Source organism: Equus asinus, chromosome 7 (assembly GCF_041296235.1).
Source record: "Equus asinus isolate D_3611 breed Donkey chromosome 7, EquAss-T2T_v2, whole genome shotgun sequence".
Taxonomy (NCBI): Eukaryota; Metazoa; Chordata; class Mammalia; order Perissodactyla; family Equidae; genus Equus; species Equus asinus.
Genome location: NC_091796.1, coordinates 99,228,525 through 99,250,026, shown reverse-complemented (window position 1 = coordinate 99,250,026; position 21,502 = coordinate 99,228,525). Strand labels below are relative to the sequence as shown.

The 21,502-nt window shown below is 39.8% G+C and overlaps 1 protein-coding gene across 14 annotated transcripts in view; it reads right to left on the bottom strand.

Annotated features, from left to right (window-relative positions):
* Positions 1 to 21,502, bottom strand: part of UNC79 (unc-79 homolog, NALCN channel complex subunit) — a 244,827-nt gene that overhangs the window by 27,482 nt on the left and 195,843 nt on the right. For all 14 annotated transcript variants that reach the window (XM_070514220.1, XM_044774252.2, XM_044774247.2 and 11 more), the window contains 3 exons: positions 18,740 to 18,808; positions 15,782 to 15,892; positions 6,874 to 6,978 (listed from right to left, as the gene is read on the bottom strand). In XM_070514220.1, the coding sequence (XP_070370321.1) occupies positions 6,874 to 6,978; positions 15,782 to 15,892; positions 18,740 to 18,808 (285 nt within the window). The remainder of the gene's footprint in view (positions 1 to 6,873; positions 6,979 to 15,781; positions 15,893 to 18,739; positions 18,809 to 21,502) is intronic.

Genomic DNA, 21,502 nt, shown 5'->3' with positions numbered 1-21,502 from the left:
AAGCTTCCACACTGACTGCTCTTCCTTCCGGTTCATTTCACTCCCACAGGAAGAGCACAGAAAAGTTAGGTAGGTCAGCCAGGCAGGCATTGTCCCCGTCGAACTGGGGAGAAGCGATATGGGTTGGGGTAGTTGAGAAAATCTCAAGGAGGCCTGAGGAGGAACAGAACCAGCATAATGTCAGGCTACCCAGGGGTCAGAATCTAAGCATTATTAATAGGCAGCAGGTTTGGGTTAACAAGGCAGAGCTCTAAGCCGAAGACCTTCTGACGGCCAGAAGCCCTTAGACTTCCTGTTCAGGGCCATGAGCAGGTCTTCAAGCGCGGTATCCTCGTGAAAGGTATTTCGGTACAGCTAACTGAGCCGCGGGGGAGAGGAGAGCAAGCAGAGCTGTCTCTGACAACCACGTGGCAGGAGTGGACACATATCTCCACACTCACATCCTCTCATTTCTATTTGCCTCAAATACAGTAACAGAAGGCTCAAGAATCTATTTCGCTAACAACTCTGAAAGCACCAGCTAGTAACATCCAGGCAATACCTAAAATTTTTCATTGTGTTATTCAGGAATGCTTGTGTCTGCTCTCCTTAGACTTATTTCTAAAATAAGGAAAAGTAAATAAAAAAGGATTAAAAAAAAAAGTAACGCTTATAACTCTGACCAAAAGCTCTAAGCAAAAAAGTAAAATATTTGATATATTTTGAAAATATCAAATTTGATTATTTTTTGGAAAAGAAGGAACACTCTCAACCTTCTGGCAGATATTGCATGTTTTCCCATAAAATGTATTTTCAAATGCTGAGTCTGCAGTCTAAGACAAACTACTTATAACTAAGTTCCAAAACCTCTGTCAGGACACCAACATTTTAATTAATTTCTCTACAAGAGAACTGAGCACAGCTAAGAGAGGCCAGAAGGGAAGACGGAACTGCATCCAAGTGGGAGGAAGGGAGCACAGAGAACAGGGGTGCTCTGCGGAAGTCAGAGCTGCCTGTGCAAGGATGGGGTAAAACCCTCGGGCCCCTGAAATATGCTTGCATGGCCTGACTGTGCCCTTGAGGGCAAGACAAGATTTGTGAAGACACAAAACTTCAAAAGTGTGTATCTCCCCTCAGCAGAGGCCATTCTCACCTCCCATACTCAGCAAAGTGGAATGAGGAGCACAATGTAAGCAGGTTGTCAGCCACATAGTGTCAAGACATGAGGCCAAAGGCAAATGTCTGATTTGTGAGAACGAAGAGATGACCGTAGCAGCCAGAATTAATCAAAAGTCACTCTCAAAGCTATGGAGGTGCCTGGGACAGTCTCGTATATTAGAGGGTACAGAAGTACATAAGCCTCTAAAATCATCTGTTTATTTTTTATCAGTGACTTTTAATCCAGTATACTTTTACATAATATGTACAACTAAAACCTTAATAAACCTTTCTGCCTTCATTTTATATAGCTGCCAACAATGAACTGAAAAACTCCACTCTAATTTTATAGAATTGTTCAAAATACAAAGACATAACTAAAATCATAGGGGGAAAGGGTGACTGCTATAAAAGGAAGAATTCTCTACTTTCGGATAGAAATATGCCACTGAAATATGCACTCCCACATAAATACAAAACACAATAGAAATGCAATATCCATTATGTGTCATTACTAAATTCATTATCAAAATGATGCTTAAAATCATATCTCCACCTCTCATCCCAGAGAGTGATCAGGTTATTACTAACTCGACTAATATTAACAACCCCACGTCAATAGTAACTGTGAATTAAAATCAACAGCCAAACCTCTGCCATTTCTTTGTCCTCCAGCCCACAACTAACCTGTCTTTAAAAGAAAACCTTTCACCCACATGATTTTTCGCAGCTTGAATATGCAGGTATGTCCCACACAGTGGGAGTGTTACAGGCAAATCAGCAGAATGTCTACTCTTGACACATAATAGGAGCTGGGGAAATTCATTTTGATTTGAGCTTATATAGGCTTAATGGTGGCCTTTAATGAGTTACCACTCTATTATGAAAACTGTGCTGTAATTCATCTCCAGAACATTTATAATAACTTATTACACATAAAATATCCACAGCAGACCAGCAGAAGAGAAACCGTTGTAAGTGAAATCAACAACGTCAACAGATATGAATTAAAACAATAAGACGGGGCATCTGTTCCAATGCAGAAGAACTACGACCTGATGGTCAACAGTTTAGATTCTGAAGAATGCAAGGCATATTTTTTCTATTTGGCAAATTCTTTCCTGTCTCCATGCCGCTTTCTCTTAAAAAAAGAAATCCACCTAAACATTTAAGGCCACCTGACTTCAGATGTAAGGAAAAACACATAATAGGAGTCATGTGTGGACAACCACAATACAGCAGACTGGAAGATTTCCTGTGATGCCGGGCCTCCAGGAAGGATTTCTAAGAATTAAAAAACAGATTGGTACCTGTCACTGCCTTGAAAAGTTTAGAGCTTGGGTGACCCCACATCCCTTGGGCAAGTGTTTCATTGTTCTTTAAGGGGACTATCTTATTGACAGAGTATTTGGTAAACAATAAAGGTACGGTCTATCCAGCAGAACAATACAGATGGCTCCCTCTCTGCTAACTCATCTATTTACTAAGTTACTAACTAGAGAGGCAGCAGAGGAAACACCCTGGTGGTTCCCTGCGGGTGAAAGAATGAGTGGTAAATCCAAGGCTTGAGCCACTGACTCTCTTCTCACTAAGAGGGCCAGTGTCATTCATGATGCATCACCAGGGGAGTTTTTCCTCCCAATTGTTGCTTTCTTTTCTGTTTCCAAGTTGCGTTTTCTGTTAAACAAAGCCAACCTCACTGCCTTCAGATGATGATCACCGAAATAGGTGAAGGAAGTCACTGTCTGCCCCAGACACACTACCTGTCCATACTGTGAGCCTGGTCCTCCAGGCGCCAGGAAGTGGTGTGCCCCACCAGTAAAGGGGAAAGCTTTTCTCTGACTCCAGGTCTAGACTCTCTGGCCTAAGAGAAGCTACCCAAGAGCAGGCTATCACCTCTGCTATCCTCCAGAGAACAGGACCCAGGCAATCAAGGGCAAGAGGAAAAGGAACTGGGAAACCTTATAGAAAGATGCACTATTCATAAAGAGAGACAAAAGATGCTTCTCCCTCATCCTGCAAGTGGCCTCATGGAGGACTTCTCTCCTTGACTTAGCCGGGAACTCCAGGGCAGATAAGCACACTACTTCTGTTTTTTAAAGTATACCTCACTTTTCTTTTTCTCAGTAAGGAAATTGTTTATTCTAAGAATTTATAGAATAAAGATAAATTACTACTTCAAAATGGCATGACATTTAACATTTTCTGTTGAAGAAGGTGGAAACATTATTCACAAAGATGTTCCTCATGGGCATGACCTCAAAATGTCTCCAAAATACCTCTCCAACCTAAATAATTTTACAACTTGATTTTTTTGTGTGTGAGGAAGATTCACCCTGAGCTAACACCTGTGCCAATCTTCCTCTATTTTATATGTGGGACACCACCACAGCACGGCTTGATGAGTGGTGTGTAGGTTCATGCCCAGGATCCAAACCCGCAAACCCCAAGCCACCAAAGCGTAGCACGCGAAGTAAACTACGATACCACCAGGCCAGCCCCTACAACTTGATTTTTTAATTTAACTTAATGGCTCAATCACAAATGTGTATTTGTTTTAGAAAGATGAAAATGGTATTCATCTGAAATGGTATACGAGAATCCAAAAAACACATTCATAAGAATCTATCTTTTTGCTTTCTTTCTTCCTAAAGCTAATTTGTTTTATTTATTTACCTAGCTGTGATGCAGTAATCACTGTTTTCATGGTTTCCTTAAGCACTGGGCCATTTAAACTGCCGGTGTTCTTTTGCTGTCTTGTGACAAGTGCTCATTATGGTTGACTAATGTACTTCATAGAAAACCAGCCCCCTGCTGCAGTCACAGCGTGGGGTGCTAGACCCCAAGAAGATCAGTCATGCAGATCTGCTCTGCTCAAGACTGAGGGAAATTAGAGGAACACTCTCTGATGCCCGAGGAAAGCACCTTCAGGGCCTGGAAACGCAGGCTGTTTTGAGGTGGCAGGTCCCCAACCAAGACGCTATCAGAAACAAGTGACTTCCAGACACTGTCAACCTGCTAGCCTTAAATCCCTTGTGGACCATCTCACTAAGCTGAGTTCACCTGTCCTCTCCTCCAAACCAGCGTGGATCCCATTAATCTTTATGGTCAGTTTGTGTCAAAGTCGCTTGCACTCAAAAGCGGTGTTGCTGCTGATGTGTGAGTAGGAGAGGCTGGCCAATGGCAATCCACTGGAAGAGATTCAGTCTGCCTCTCCTTAGGAGCACAGATATTTCCTGGCTATGATTTTGCTTCTGTCTTCCTCTTGGGCTGTCTAGCATCTTAGTACAATGGAGCCATTTCATTCTGAGTACCTCATTCCCCATATCCATTGCTATCATTTTCCAGCAATCACAGTTCTCAGAGAGCTTCAATGTGCCCTGGAAAGCTCTTCGAGGACAATCTAAGACAATTCTTCATGGAAAGTTCCAACTTCTTATTAAATATCAAGCCTTTGAAAAAAACCTCAATTTTGGTCCTAAAGATCAGTAGTACATGTGGAGGAGAAACGGGACCAGGGAGTGGATATTAAATGGTAAATGACTGGTGGTGTTCCTCCTCTTCTCCCGGGTAAACTCCTGCGCATCATCCTTCAAGGTCCACATGGTCCCTTTTCTATACCACTCCCTTACTCAGTATACACCTCTGCTACTGTACCCATTACACCGTGCTGGAAATTTCTGTTCACATGTCGGCTTCACCTACCAGACAGTAAACTCCCGGAAGGCAGGGGCCATGGCTTCCTCCTCTGTTTCCCCAGCACCTGGGCCAGCTCAGGGCTCATAAGGGCCTAGCAAGCCTTTCTCCGTCTCCCGGGCTGAGCTGCCACACTCTCCTCCCTAGTGCTTTACAGCCCTTGTAGACTTTCAGCACAGTGGTTAACACATTGTCGGGACCGGGCCCATAGCTTTTTACTTCTCTCTCCCCAGAACCTAGCCCAAGACAGAAGGTCAGGAAATACCTATAGTGGGAAATACTGCTGAAAAGTCAAACATGGACAAATGATAGAGGAAGACTTCAGCAGATCAGGTACCACAAGGTCACTGTAGGTTTTCGATGAAGGGTATGATCTCATAAAAAGCAGAGTTTTTAGCAAAATTCCTCTAGGCAGCCACACGCCAGAAGGCTGGATCAATGGGGAGAAAGAGGAAGACAGAGCAAAAAGATAAGAGATATTCTGGTAATCCAGGCAAGTGATGGAAAGAGCCTGACTGGCTGTGCTCCATACCAAATAGACCCTGTGGTCAGATGCTGACACTACTTAGGCCAGCTGTGTGATCTTGGGCAAGTCACTGAACCCTGCTGAGCCTCAGCCTCCTCATCTGCGATACAACCAGATACTCACCCGGCTGTAAGGATTAAGTGAGGGGCATATGTAAAGCACCCAGCATATTGCCCAGCACATAATAGGTGCTCAATTAATGTTCCCTTCTGTCTCATCTCTCCAAATGGCACCCAAGGCACCTAAGATTCAGGGAAACCTGCCTAGTTCCTTGATAGCAAGCTCCCATTTTCCTTCAGTCATCTAACCCCAATCTTGTAGGTCCAGACTCTGGGACTGGTCTTAATGCTCATCAGGGAGAGGTGAAAGAGCTGTGACCCAGTTTCTGGGCACTCCGCACAGACGCAGTCTGAATGATGCCTGATCCAGCTGTAGCTCATGGCCAAGTCTTTGAATCCAGCCTCAGCCCTTGAAGTGCTAGACAGAGTCCCAGGTTACCTGATCCCCTGCTAACACCTGATCCAGGCTGCTTTTTCTCAACCCCATCCTTATGTCATTATCCCTAAATTTACTCCACCTTCCTGCCAAAGCTGCCCCTCATTGCTTGAAGCCAGTCAGCCTCTGGTGCCGGGCCACAACCCTATGCAAAGACTTTTGCCTGCACCCGCCAGTCCTTTGTGGCCCAGCTTGAATACCACTTCCTTCATGAAGTCTTCCCTGACTTGACAGCACCTGAGGTGGGATGCCTCCTGCTCTCAACTTCCCCCTAGGACTTTGTTGACATCTCTCTCTCAGGGCACTAGTCATAGCCTGTCTCGTGTGATCAAAACCTGTACATCTGTCTAAGATGATGAGCTAAAGACACCAGGATGGAGGGCTTCAGCCCCTTATAAGCAGTCCTGCAACCAAAAAGACAATCTTTGCAAGTTCTCCAGAGTCTGCCTTGCATGAGTGCAAGCCCCCACCTCGCCCCCTGACCCCAGTGCTCCATGGGTACAGGCTCTTTCACACCCACCTCCTACCGTGGCTGGACTCAGTACATCCTGCCATTTGACTGTATCTGGCCGGGCCCACCCGCCTCTTCACTTCCCCTTCATTCACAGAGACTTGGCGACTCACTCATTCTCATGCGACTCTGCCATCAGACCTCAGCCTGGTCCCCCAGTTTTGGCTTCCTTAGTCCTGTCTCAGCTCTGGTTGCTGTTAATGAGCCACCCTCTGACCTCCTGGACTGTAAATTTCTCAAGGACAGAAATTATTGTTTCATCCTCTTTTTTTTGTCCTTCACAGAACTAGTTCCACAGTAGGAACAAAATAAATACTTCTTTTTTGTCTTTTTCAGCCAGTGGAAGTGCCAAGTGCCTAGTGTTAGTTAGATGATGGCTCATACAAGATATATTATTTCTCAACTCTGGGCAGAGAGATGTGATGTCTGCACATGCCCACACCTTCCTTAATTTTTCCAGACCTAAGTGGATCTCATGAAAAGTATTGCAAATGAGGCACAAGCCTACCTGGACAAGCAGAAGGAGGTTTGTATCTGGCAAAGGAGATTTGAGCTTCAGGGCCTGCAGAAGTTCTAGAACAACACTGCGAGACAAGTAGAATTTATCCCGCTCCTAAATAAAACAAGATACAAGAAGGTAAACAATCGCTAAAAATTCAATTAGAATAGATCTATGTCAAAGAGCTTCCAAAAGATTCCAAGATCAGAAATAAAATCAGTATTTAAAAATGCATAATGAACTGTCCTTAAGCAATAAAATTAAAAGTGAAAAAATAAAAAAGGCATTTTGTGTGTGTAACGAGTTTACTGAAGCACTGAGAACCCATAATCTAATGGATAAAAGAAAGATAGGCTGTCTCTTAAATACCAAAACCACAGAATTTGCTTCTTATTCGCAGGGAATGATAGGTGTCAAGAACCACAGAAATTAAACAAATCTAAAAGTGTTTTTTTCAATAGAAAATGAGTTGGAGAGAAATATGTACAACTGTTTAAAGGGTCTCATATCCTCTAAGGAACTTACTTTTCAAACGGGCTATTTTAAGCATACAGAAAAATAGAGAGATGGAATATATTATGTACAACCCCCTATCTTTGTCAAACTGTAACATTTTGCTTTATTTAATACTTTTTTATAATAAACCAAATATCCAGAAACAGCTGAAGCTACCCTACATAGTGCTCTCTTTCCTTTCTCCCCTCCCTGAAGTAGCCACTATTTTGAATCTGGTGCTTATTACTTTCTGCATGTTTTTATACTTTTACTACATAAATGCCTCCCTTATAATGTATAATACTATTTTTGCATGTTTTTTAACTTTCTATCATGGTATCATACCATGCATATTTTTCTGCAACTTAGAACTTTTCACTACATTGTATTTTTGGAATTAGTCCCTATGGATACATGAAGCTCTAGTTCTTTCAACTAAACAGCTTAATAATATTTTATTGTACGAACATACCAAAATTCACTGATCTGTCCCCCTGTCAATGGAATGCTAGATTGTTTTCAATTTTGTAGGGCTTTTGTATTGTCAACTATAACACAGAAGCAGAAAAGTAGATAAAACATAAGTGTGCAGATAAATGGATTTGTGTAGACTGAACACTCATGTAATCAGCACCCAGGTCCAACAACAGCACATCACAAGTACCTTAGAAGCCCCCTGTGTATCCTTTCCTGATCATAATCAAGTAACTGGAGACCCTGTCGGTCTGTACCCTCTGTCTTTTCTTTCTACTCATTCTCACTCATGGTATCTTGCCTCCTTGTATGTCTGGTTATCTTAGCACATTGGATATTTTAATTAAAAAATTATTTGTAGAAAAAATTTGAGGCATGAAATGTTTTCTCCCTCCAAAGAGCTTTCTGTTTGTTTTTATGCCAGGTACCTGGAGGCACTAGTGATCCACGGTTACCTTAAACATACGAGCCTTGTAACGTCCTATCTTGAGCCACCAAAGGCTTGATGCTGAGCTGTGAGCACGTAAGGGCAAATTTACTTCTGGCTTATCTTTACTCTGTGGTCCCAACCAAAAGTGGGGGAGGAGGGGTGCAGTATCAGACACAGTCTCTGCTCTTGGTAGGCCCCAGATCCTGACTTTTGTCTCCCTAGCCTCCTGGATCTTCCAGAATTGCAGCTCAGCCCTTCAGTCACATCTTCCAGATAGGCAAACGCAACCAGGGCAAAAACGGCCTTCAGTGCTAGGCTCTCCCACGCAGTTCTGTGCTCTCAGACCTTAGCTGGTAATTCTTCTCTATCTGGTTAGCATTTTGATGCTTTTCAGAAGTTTTCAGAAAACATTTTGTTCATTTTCTTTTTTTAACTTAAGTGGTAGGATAGGTTCAAATTTTCTAGTCCATCACAATCAGGAGAGAAATTCTAGGGTTTTTATTGGAATTATACTAAATTTATAGGTTGTTTTGTGAGAATTAGCTGTCTTTATTATGCTGGGTCCTCATCCATGGATATGAGATCTGTCTCCACTTATTTAATGTTGTTTAATAAAATTTTCTGGTTATCTCCATAAAGTTCTCACACATTTTTCTTAGATTTATTTCTTTTTGCCACAATAAATGACATTTTAAAAATATATTTTATGATCATTTGTAGCTAAATATTAAAGGTAGATGATTTCTGGCTATTCATTTGTATCCAGCATCCTTGCTTTTATAAAAGTTACAAAAAGGTGTCTATTGATAGATTCTCTTCAGTTCACCTGCAGTCACATCATCTATGAAAAGTGAGAGTTTTACTTTTTCTTTCCAATCCTCGTACTTTTGATTTCTTCTTCCTAACTTACGGAACTGAGTAGGACTTCCAGGACCATAATGAACAGAAGCAGGGATAATGGCCATTTTTGTCGTATTTATGATTTTACAGGGATTACTGTTGGCATTTCACCATTAAGGTAATGTTTCCTAGAGGTTTCTGGACACCCTTTATCAAGTTAAGGAAGTTCCTTTCTATTCATAGTTTGGCAAGATTTATCATAAATGGATGTTGAATTATATACTATGCTTCTTTTCCATCTGCTGAGATAACAATAAAAGTTTTTTTCTCCTTTAATCTGGTAACATGGTGACATAAATAGATGCCCTAATATTTAAACCACTCTTATATTTCAAGAAAATCTTCACTCGGTCATGAGGCTTTATTTTTAATGCATTAATTTACCATTATTCATTCAGAATTTTTGCATCTTTGAAGCATAACTGGCCTATAATTTTCCTTTTCCCCATCACCCTTGTCTGTTGATATCAAGATTCTGTGGGCCTCACAAAGTATGTTGGGAAGTGTTCCCTTTTTTTCTATTCCCTGTATTAGTTTGCATAAAGTAGAGTTCAACCTGTTCCTTAAACGTCTAATGGAAGTTATCTTTCAAACTGGAATAGGAGGCCTGCCCGGTGGCATAGTGGTTAAGTTTGTGCGCTCTGCTTCAGCAGCCTGGGATTTGCAGGTTTGGAGCCCGGGTGCAGACCTACACACTGCTCATCAGGCCATGCTGTGGTGGCATCCCACATACAAAATAAAGGAAGATTGCCGCAGATATTAGCTCAGGAAGAATCTTCCTCAAGGAAAAAGAGGAGGCTTGGTGGCAGATGTTAGCTCAGGGCCAATCTTCCTCACACATACACAAAAAACAAAACTGGAATGTTTTTTAACTGACTCCATTTTTTAATCACTTAAGTCTAGTCATCTTTTTTCTGATTGTACATTTTTCTAGAAAATTGTCCCTATTGTCCAAGATTTCAAATTTACTGGCATAAAGTTGTTCATTTTTAAATCCTAATATACTATAATTATGTTTCCTTTTTCATTGCTGGTATTCTTTATCTCTGCCTTTTCCCTGCTTCTCCTGATCAGTCTTGCCGAAGTTTTGGCAATTTTATTAGTCTAATCAAAGAGCTCCCTTTTTGCTTGTATTGATCATCTGTTGTATCTATGTTTTCTATTTCATTAATTTCTGCTCTCATCTTTATTATTTCCTTCCTTTAAATTTTCGTATGGTTACTCTGTTATTCTTTTTTTGTGTGCTGAGGAAGATTGGCCTCGAGCTAACAGCTGTGCCCATCTTCCTCTATTTTGTTTGGGGGCTGCCACCACAGCATGGCCGCTGATGAGTGGTGTAGGTCTGTGCCCGAGAACCAAACTTGGGCTGCCAAAGTGGAGCGCACTGACCTTAACCACTAGGCCACAGAGCTGGCCCTACTCTATTCTTATTTTAACCTAAGTCATCTTGTTTAGTTCATTTAGCTTTTCTTCTTTTCCAACAGAAGAATTTAAGACTATAAATTTTCTTCTCAATATCTCTGTGGCTACATATCTCAAATTTTGGAATGCAGTATTTTTGTAATTGTTTTGTTCTAAACATTTTTCTAAATTCTCTAATAGCTCGTTTGATCTATGAATTATTTAAAAGCATATTTCAATTTTCAAATATGGCAAGTACACCATTAACCCACACAGTACCTTTGCATGAATTAGAAAAAGAACACACACACAATACAAACACACATATATCTTAACATATGATTGTAAACCTGAAAAACTCTATGAGTTTTCAGAGCCCTGCAGTCAACAGCCCTGGCTGCACGAGTGCATATGCACCCTCAGCCACTCATACACACCTCCATGCCACACAGGCACACACCCTACACACACCTTGCTCCTGGGGATAAAGTGACTGTGTCAGGGTCAGAATCTAGCAGAGGTCAGAATTAAGACATCTGAGAACCGGGGGCAGTCAAGAGAAGAATCTCAAAGGTTCCTGGGGAGTAGCTGGAACAGGGCATAGCCATGTACACATGTGTGTACCAGCACTGTGTGCATGTACACTGTTCTCCGCGTATGCAGAGCCCTGTGAGCCGGTGCAGCTTTATGTAGGGGCGCCCATCCCAGCTGCTCTAGGACTTACCCATGGGGCTCCAAATCTCTCCTCTTGCCTCAATGCTCACATAAAATTTAATGTGTCTAAGATCTGAGTGGTATCCTCTTAGACGTAGAGCCCTTTTTTAGGCCACCCTTGAACACCTGCATGCTGTTATGGTTTTGTTACTGATTTATAATTTAACTGCATTGTGATTAGAGAACTTGGTCTCTTTGAAACTGATTTCCCAGCATATGTTAAGACTTTATTTGTGGCCTAGTATCTGTTCTATGTTTATAAATGTTCCATATATGTTTTTCTCAAATATATTCTCAAATTGGTGGATTCAAGATTCTTTATATGTCCACTGGCTTCAATTTGCTCATTATATTGTTCAAATCTAGGATAGTCTTATTCATTTTTTATCTGCTCAATCTATCAGTTACTGAAAGAGATGCATTAAAATATCCCACTATGACTGTGAATTTGTCAGTTTCTCTTTGTAATCCTATTCAATTTTGTTTATATAGATTGAGGCTATATTATCAGCTACATATAGTTTTAGAATTGTCACATTTTCCTAGTCAATTGTTCCTTTTATCAATATATGGTGACCTTCTTTATAACAATACTTTTCAACCTAAACTCCATTTATGGGATTCAGCTTTCTTTTAACTAGCATTTGCCTGATATATTTTTCACCCTTTTTCTTTCAGATTTTCTCAGTATCTTTAGATGTGTTTTAGGTGTGCCTCATAAATAACACGTAGCTGGATTTTTTAAATCAAATCTGAAAGTCTCTAGTGAGTCTAATATACTTATATTTATTGTGATTACTGGAATATTTGGAATTCACTTCTATCATCTTACTTGTGCTTATTCCAGCTTGTTCTATGATTCTCTTTGTCTTGATTGACTTTTTATTCCTGTTTTTATTTGTATCTGCTTAGACCTTATATGTTGCCTTTCTGGCCTTTGGACTGTTTACACTGAAAATATTTTCATGTATTCTTCAGAGTTTAAAGTTAACTCTTTATCTCTGCCCTTCTTGTGAACAATATATAAATGCTTTAACTCCAATCACCAACTACATACACCCCTTCCATCTTATAGGTTATTGTTACCAAGTATTTTAGTGTCATCTTGTCTGTATATCCATCTGATTAGTCATTATTATTACTGCTTTACACTGTCAATGATCACTTAGAGTTCTACACTTTACCAATTTCTTTGGGCATAATTCCTTCAAACATTTCACTCCTACCTTCTGGTTCAGTCTTGTTCTTTTTGCAATATATCTTTTAGTATTTTTTTCAGTTAAGAATCTATTAGGAAATTTTTTATTTGCCAAATAGTTTATTTATTTAGCCTTCACTCTTAAATGATAGCTTAGCTGGTGGAGAATCCCAGGTGGACAGTTATTTTTTCTCCTAATTTTAAAGACATTTCTTCCATTATCTTCTGGCTTTTATGGTGCTGTTGAGAAGTTTGTTGTCAGTCTATCTGCAGGGTGTCTTTTCTCTTGGTTGCTCTTAAAATCCTTTATTTTTCTTGGCTGTTGTGTCAAGTTGTACCTACTCATGTAGATTGATATGAACAGACAAAACTTCAGTTTATTTGCAGTACTTTTAGGGCTCATTGTGCTTCCTGAATCAGAGCATTAACGATTTTTATCAATTCTAGAATTGATAAAAACCCTATTTTCCCTCTCTGAGACACTTATTAGATACGTTAGATCTTCTCTTTCTATTCTTCATCTCTTTATCTCTCTTTGCTGCATGCTATATAATTTCTTCAGATCTATTTTCCATTTTGCTAATTCCCTCTTTGGCTATGTCTAATTTGCTGCTTAATTGAGTTTTTAATGTCAGTGATTATTTCATTTCTACAATTTCTACTTTGTTCAAATTTATCTGTTTTTTTTTAAAGTGACTAGATCTCTTCTCATGTTTTTAATTCATCTTTTTTTTTTTTTTTAGATTTTTTTATTTTTTCCTTTTTCTCCCCAAAGCCCCCCGGTACATAGTTGTGTATTCTTCGTTGTGGGTTCCTCTAGTTGTGGCATGTGGGACGCTGCCTCAGCGTGGTCTGACGAGCAGTGCCATGTCCGCGCCCAGGATTCGAACTGACGAAACACTGGGCCGCCTGCAGCGGAGCGCGCGAACTTAACCACTCGGCCACGGGGCCAGCCCCGTTAATTCATCTTTTATATGCTTACCACTTAAAATGAGTTTTTATAGTCTTGATCACAGTTTTAATATTGGTTGTTCTTAGGGGTAATAATCTTGATGTTTGTTGATTCTGCTAATCTAGCTCATGGTGGATCTATTTCTTCACGTTTTGTAATTTTAGATTGTGAGCTCATGTTCACCAGGATTTTAATTATGAAATCCTGTTGGGCCTAGGTTGAAGGCATATCCCTCCAGAGAGGTTTGAGGATTGATTCTGAGCTTGCTTCTACCAGACACTCCAATGCTATTATTTGCTCAGCACCAATGTTACTTGCCTTTCCAGTTAGGGGGTTCACAGAGCATGCAGCTATTATAAATTAAAACTCTAAACATGTCCAAAGATAGGCTCATGTTTACTAATTCTCAAGGGACACATAAATCTTTCTCTCAGTTCCCAAGCTCAAACAGATCCCAGTTACCTCCACATAAGAATATATTCTTTCCAAATCACCCTTTTACCAAGTCAGAGCCTTTCAAAGGTTCTGACTTTCTCTGGAGATGACTTAGCTCCAACTCCCAGCCTGAAATAGTCCCAAGACCCCATCTCTTTTCTCTGTGTGGGCTTTAAAACTCAAGCCACCAAGTTACTGAGACAAGCAACTCCCCCACCCCAATACTGCGACAAAGTCAGCTTATATGCTTACCACTCTGGTTCTCAATTCCCTCTGCATTTTTGCCCCCTTCATTCTTACAAAATTAGCTATACATTTAAACTCATGTTTATTACTTTTCATCCAGCACTTTTCGGGTTATAAGTGGGACAGTTTTCAGGTTATCTAGACTGCCAGATTGCCAGAAAGAGAAGTCTCCAGGGCCCTTACCTTACCATGCCTTTTCTTTTGATTAAATAAGGGAGAAGGCTCAATTAGATACTGCTATTTCTTATTTCTTATAGTTTCTCATTATCTATGAAGAAGGTGGGAAAACCCTAGATTGAAGCTTTCTACGAGTAATAGCCATTTCGAGTTGAAGAAATGAGGAAGGGTAGATGACAGAGGAAGTAGAAGGCCACTAAATTTATGATAGATTATGAGGAGATATAATGTATAATAAGTATTCAAAACCAAGACTATCTTGAATTCAAAATAGTGGAAGTTCCCCTGTAATTAATACCTATAATGTATAACATAGAAAGTACAAACTAATCATGGTTCTTCCTCTAAAAAAATGCATAATTTAAATAAATCAAACATAAAGAAAATTTAAAAGTAAATGACTTCTAAAAATAGAACATCTCTTCATAGTATTTGGTGCTGTGTCTTACACATCTATTTTTTTAAGTGAAAAAAAAGGGAATAAGTTATTTTTCAGGAAGGATTTGAAAGAAGAAAAAAGTGCTGAGTACTTTGGTAGTTAGAAAACATATTGTTCCAGGCAGAGTAATAAACAGCTTATAATCAGAAAGACTAAAGAGAAGATTATCATGGAACACTTAACATGGCAGAATGGACACAAGATGGCAAAAAAAGGAGACAAGAGTGTTTTAAATAGAATGAAAGCCTTGATATAAAATTAGACTTTTATGATGAAAATAAAGGGCTTATAGAAGTGGACAACACGAATAACGGAGTATCTGAATGTTCAAGAGAGAACAACAGAAACAGAGACCCCATTGAAAATGATCTTGGAAAATTTGGAAATTGGAAGAATAACATTTGCACATTGTTCTTAAGGACAGAAATGCTCCCAGTTCGCCCTGCCTTCTGCCTTTCCATTGGACCTGTCTACCAGCTCCAACAAGGCTGCCACATGCATTGAGCAAGCAGTACTTTTCCACTTCCTCAGTAGTAGGACAGGGGACACTAAAGACAATGCAATAGAGAAACCATTATTGAGGCAAGATGACAAAAGATGAGATTACAATCTCAGAGGCCAAGAGCCCAGAACTGAGGAGACAAATGATAGAACTCAAGAGCTCTCCACGGGCTTTTACAGATGACAAGCTGATATTTTCCTACTTTGGGTATAAAAATGGTATGCAGTGATGGCTTCCCCACTAATCATGGGACGGTGAACTTGAAAATGACTTTAAGTGGTCATTTAGAACATTATCCCATTTCATTCAAAACACCTCTTCTCTTCTAAACCATGTGACCCTCAATTCTCAAAACTTGCATATTTAAGATATAGTGTTTATGTGTGTGTGTGTGTAAAGTGTTTCCTTTCAATGATATTTATTAGACCTCAGTATAATTACTCATTTTTAACTACAGTGAAGCAATTAACCTAACACAGATTTGACACTGATTAGAAAGAATATGTTTCTGCCAGTTTGCAGTTTCTCAGGAACACACACATATGCAAACTTACCTTAGTGAAAGCCCGGTAACATAAGCCACACACCTCCACCAGGTAGGCCAAAGTGAAGACAGCATTCTGAATTACAAAGCTGAGCAGTTTTGAAAATGGTTCCAACAAACTCTGCAATGAGATCGGGACCAATTAAAACCAAGTGATCTAACAAGAACAGAACTGCACCTTCAAGCAATGGCTCAAGGAGCATGATTTAATCATTTTATTGCTAAAAAAAAATCTATTTTTCCAGGTGGCATCATTTATAAACCTACTTAACTCCAATCCTATCCTCATGTCCACTTCCAGCAGTCAAGACTTTGCGAGGTTTGCATTAGAATCTTCCACTCTATTTCTCAGAATCTTTAGGCATCTATGGGTTCATCAGATCCAGCTCCTCTAGAAGCCTGCCATCTCAGTTAAGTAGCACAAACCACCTTTGCATGCAAGTACGAAAGCACTACTAGCTTAGACAAAACTCATCATGACCCAGCTTTCTGCCAATGTTAATCAGGAAGGCATTGTCAGTTTTGGTTTCCCCATCTGAATCCCACCCATAAAGGGTCAGTTTTAGATCCATACTCTTTCTTAAGTCACTTAGAAACATTTATTGAGCACCTACTAAATATCAGGGAGAGTTAGATGCTTTTATATAGTTTATCTCATTCAAATTTCTTATAACAATCCTGGGGAGACAGTATGCTATAATAGTTAATGACAGAAGCTATAGAATCTCGCTCTCTGTGACCTTGAATAAGTGATTTAACCTCTCTGGACTTAGTTCTCTTCTTTGTAAAATGAGGGTGATAATAGCCTCTACCTCATCAGTGTTGTGAGAATTAAAGGAGATAATGTATATAAAGCACTTGGCAACAGTAAGCCCTCCATCACTGTTGCTATGATCTGCATCCTAACTCTCTGAAGCTTTGGTACCCCTATTCTGCAGCTGAGGCAGTTAAGTAGGCAAGTAACTTGCCTGAGGCATACAGCTATTGAAAGGAATTCAAACCCAAAGTCCAGGGCAATTTTCCAGAGGCAGAACTGCTCTGTAGGGAAGACAGGATTTTAATTGGGCTCTAAAAGACTTCCATGCCATGATTTCCACTACTTCTCAATCTCTAAAATCCTAACTGTCTGGATTATTAAAGTAATACATGCTCAATGTGCAAATGCAGGATCTGCAGGAAAGCACAGATGAGGAAACAAAAGTCATCCATAACCCCACCACCGAGAGATAACATTTAGATATATTTCCCTTCTTCACTGCACACCAGTTTACTTAGCTGAAACCTTACACATATACAATCCTATATTTTGCTAATTTCATTTTGCTAATATAACATAAGAAATTTCCAATGTTATTTAATCTTTATTCACAATCATCCATTTTAATAGCCACAAAAGTCACATTTTATTATAAATAACATCCCACTAAATAAGTTTTTGCATGAAATTTGCATTTTCGTTTTTTCCTTAGAATAAATTCCCAGAAAAAGAATGACTAAATCAAAGGATATGAATACTTTTGAGATCCTTTTTCCTTATTGATACGAAAATGAATTCATTACATGTTAGTTGTCCCTGAGGATAGGAATTATGTCTTTTACTTGTTTGTATTCCCCACAAAACCCATATGGTCCTTTCCATATAGAAAATCTTAAAGAAACTCTGAAACAGTACTCTTGACTCAGTATTCTCTGCTCTGTATAAATGTTGCTACCTTGAAACACTGATGTTGGATGAATGAGGACAGGAATATGTCTGTGGTTGATATCTAATGCATCCTTATTGGTCAAAAAGAGAAACTTGAATTCAAACTTATATAGAAACTTGCTCTTATATGTAGCAAAGCAGCATGGTGACAGGGCAATATGGTACAACAGAAAAATCAAGGAGCTTGGAATCAAAGGACCTAGGTTCAAGTCTCAGATCTTCCACTAATCAGCTGTGTGACCTTGACCAAGACACTTCATCTCTCTAAGCACGTTTCCTTGTCTGTAAATAAGCAGATTAGACCAAATGATATCTTTGCAACCTTCCAGCATAAACATGAGTCTATGAAAGCACAGTCAAGGAAAAGGTTACAGAGGATGTGCCTTCTTGGTATATTAACTAGTAGTTACAAGCCATTGCAATACAAACAATTGCACCATTGCATATAATGCAGCCAGAAATGTAGCCAGGAATAGAAAGCCAAATGAGACACGGTGCTGGACTTCACGAAGCTCACAGTCTCACTGGGGAGACTTCAATAAATATAACTGCTAATACAGAGAGCTTTATCCAGTGTTGTGGGATCTGATGTAGGAGGAGCTGCTACAGACAATATAAATTTTTTTTTATTTGAATGGAATTCAAATTCTCATCTTGAAGAATGAGAAGGAGTTCACCTCACCGACAAGGGTATAAAAATTTCAGGGAAGGGAAATGGCCTAAGCAAAGGCAAGGAAGTAGGAAATGAAAGAAGATTATAAATGGAAAGCAGCTGGCACAATGCCTGCCATATGATAAGTGCTCAATAAACAGTAGTTGTTGTTTTGATGATGATGATGATTCTGAAAGTACTGAGGAGTCATGGGGGCTAAGACAAGTAGCCAAAGACTAAATTGGAAAGGTAGGTTGGCAAGTTAACGAGGTACCTTCTTGTAGGCCACGGTAAGGAATTGGACATTATCCTAAAAAAATGAGAAGTTATCAAAGATTTTTAAGCAAGGAATCAACACCATGAGATCTGTGTTTAGAAGGATCACCTAGTTTGTAGCATGGAGGATGGACTGGTGGACATGGCCTTGACCTAAGCGGACCATTATAAAAAACGATATTGTGATGTCTCTTCATACTAGACACTTTCAAAGAGGCTGACAGTGAAGCCCTCAGTATGCAATAACTATTTCTTCAGTATTGCTACATGCCTGTCTTTTAGGGTAAAAAAACCCTGAATAACCAATTGGTTATATATTTCTGAAACATACATACCCTTGTGGCATTGGTGGAGGGTATCTTCAAGAGGCAAATCATTATTCTCAAACTGGAATCCAAAGAACACTGTGAACAAATAGGAAAAAAGTAAAAGTCAGTATCCTTCTTAATATACTTTTTGCTTCATATACTTCCTATCAGCATTTATTTTAGGAAAAAAAAATCTCAAACAGAGCTGCCTCCTTACAATTTTCCATGCCATATGTTCACGTTGAAAAAAATCATTCTCGGGTTTAAAAATTTTAATTAAACCATTAATTAAACAATGTTAAACAATTAAATAATTAAACATAGCTCCTAAATTACTTTGCAGAGATATATTCCTAAAATTAAATCAGATAGAGAGCTGGATAAAGAACCAGATGGATGGATGGATGGAAGGATGGACAGACTGACAGATAGGTTGATAGGGAGATATTAAATGTGTCCAACTCTAAAGAAGTACGCTAATTTGTGAAAGGTCATGTTGAAAAAAGAACTATTTAGATCGATTTAAAACCATTAGGCTTATTAGTCCAAATAAGAACCAGTTTTATCTGCCTTTTCTCTGCTCCTAAAAAACATGACAAAAACCTGGGAAAAAGCAGAAAAATTTCTACAAGAGAAAATCATGCCTCATAAATCTATTAGAGTTGTATTTTGGCAAGACTCCACATCAAAATGTACTTTTTAAATCGAGTGTACTGGGATTGGGGGAATGCGATACAGCAAGAATAAACAACGGTATTACTTAACATTGTAAATATATCACAACAGCAGGCCACAGTTGAGTTTCTGCAGCTGTGTATAATATTAACCTCTTTAAGACAGTACAAACTAAGCCAGTGTTTCTCCAAGTATAACCCCTGGACCAGCAGCACCTCTATTACCTGGAAACTTGTTAGAAAGCAAACCCTCAGGCTGCACCCCTACTAAATCACAGACTCTCTGAATAAGGCCCAGGAATCTGTTTTTTAGCAAGTCCTTCAGGGACACTGATACATACTGAAGTTTGAGATCCACTTCTCTTAACTGATAAGAATAAACTGCAGGTTTTCGAACGGTTTAATATTTGTCCCAGAGATTAAAAACAAAGCAGAAGGTGATCAGAGGCAGTGCCCAGATCTGATCTAACAGGGCAGGTTTTTATACAAATTCTTAAAGTATTTCACAAGCATCTTCTAAGGGAACCATTGGTCTATTTAATCTGCTCAATATCCGTCAGAGTCTATGTGGCATTTACATTACTTTAAACCAGGGGCTGAAAACTGGCTGCTCATCAGGTCTCCATAGTGTTTTAAAAATCAGGAAATATCATCTTGAAAAACCTGGGAAGATCAACAACACAAGGCTTGCATTCCCACATCACAATTGACTAGAGTGGAGTAGCAGCTGACCCCATTAGAAGGGACTGGTGCTTTCCAGTTCTCAGGGGTCTCAATTCTCCTTATAATCTTATCTCACTCCATTCCACTCATTAACTTTGCAATCAGGGTCCCTATAGGCAGGGCTGATTGTCAAAAATTGGCTTACCAGTTGTTTATAGCTGGCAATACTTCCAACTGGTCAGTGTTCAAGTTAAGTATATTGACTACAGTATCAGCCTACAGGTATTTGAATTTGCAACGCTTGCCCCACTCCTTCTCTTAGAGTATACGGCTCTTAAGCAATGAATGGCCCTAAATGGCTCTCTTGTCCGAGGGAGGTTCCATGCGGCCATGTTAAACGCGTGCACTTGATTTCCTACGTGTGCGTGTACTAGAAGCAAATACACACATGGTTTCAAAGTGCTTATCCTCTTTGCTTGGATTTATTCAGCTACTTCAGATTTGTGGGTAGAAAAGGATCACACGACATGAGAGATGGTAAAGATCTCAGCATTCCTGCTTCTCACAGTAACTTTAAACTCAAAGGAAGCAGCTGACACCAAGCTAAGGTCCCTGAATTAGCATCAGCACAGACCCTATTTGGGGGTCATATTTTCCAAATACGCCAATTTGGAAAAAGGTATTATCAGAGGTGGCTGGTCTTTATAAAACACTTTACATACATGTAATGCTCATTTGAGAAGTGGTGCTGCTAACATGGAACTTCACTTCTCAGATCAACAAATGATTCACTTTTTTGCGAGTTGAATATTTCTATCTATAATCTGCATAAAGCACAAAAAGTTGTGGAGCAAATAAGGTTCAAAGACATAACAATGGCCACCACCAGCCACCTCCTTTCTCCCTGCAATAGAGACCTGAATGTCTTCCATGCAACTCTGCTTTAGAAGGACTCTAGGAGTCTGTTAGTGGGAAGGACCCTGGACTGGGAGTCAGGAGACTTGCATTCTAACCCTCACACTGCCACCACCTCTCTGAATTTGCAGTCCCCCATCTGGAGAACGTGGGCATTGGAAAGCATGGTTTTTATAGGTCTCTTCCAGTTTTAACAGTACAGGATTCTGTTTTTTGCGTTTAATGGGCTCATGTTGAAAATGTTCCTTAGGCTACCAGATTTCCAGCTAGGTAACTGTGTGTATTCTTGGAGGATGGTATGGGGGATAACGGAAGGTAAAGCAGTCAAATAGAAATGTCATCTTGGGGGCCGGCCAAGTGGCCGAGTGGTTAACTTCACATACTCCGCTTTGGTGGCCCAGGGTTTCACAGGTTCGGATCCTGGGCACGGACATGGCAATGCTCATCAAGGCCACGCTGAGGCAGCATCCCACACAGCAGAACTAGAAGGACCTACAACTAGAATATACAACTATGTACTAGGGAGTTCTGGGGAGTA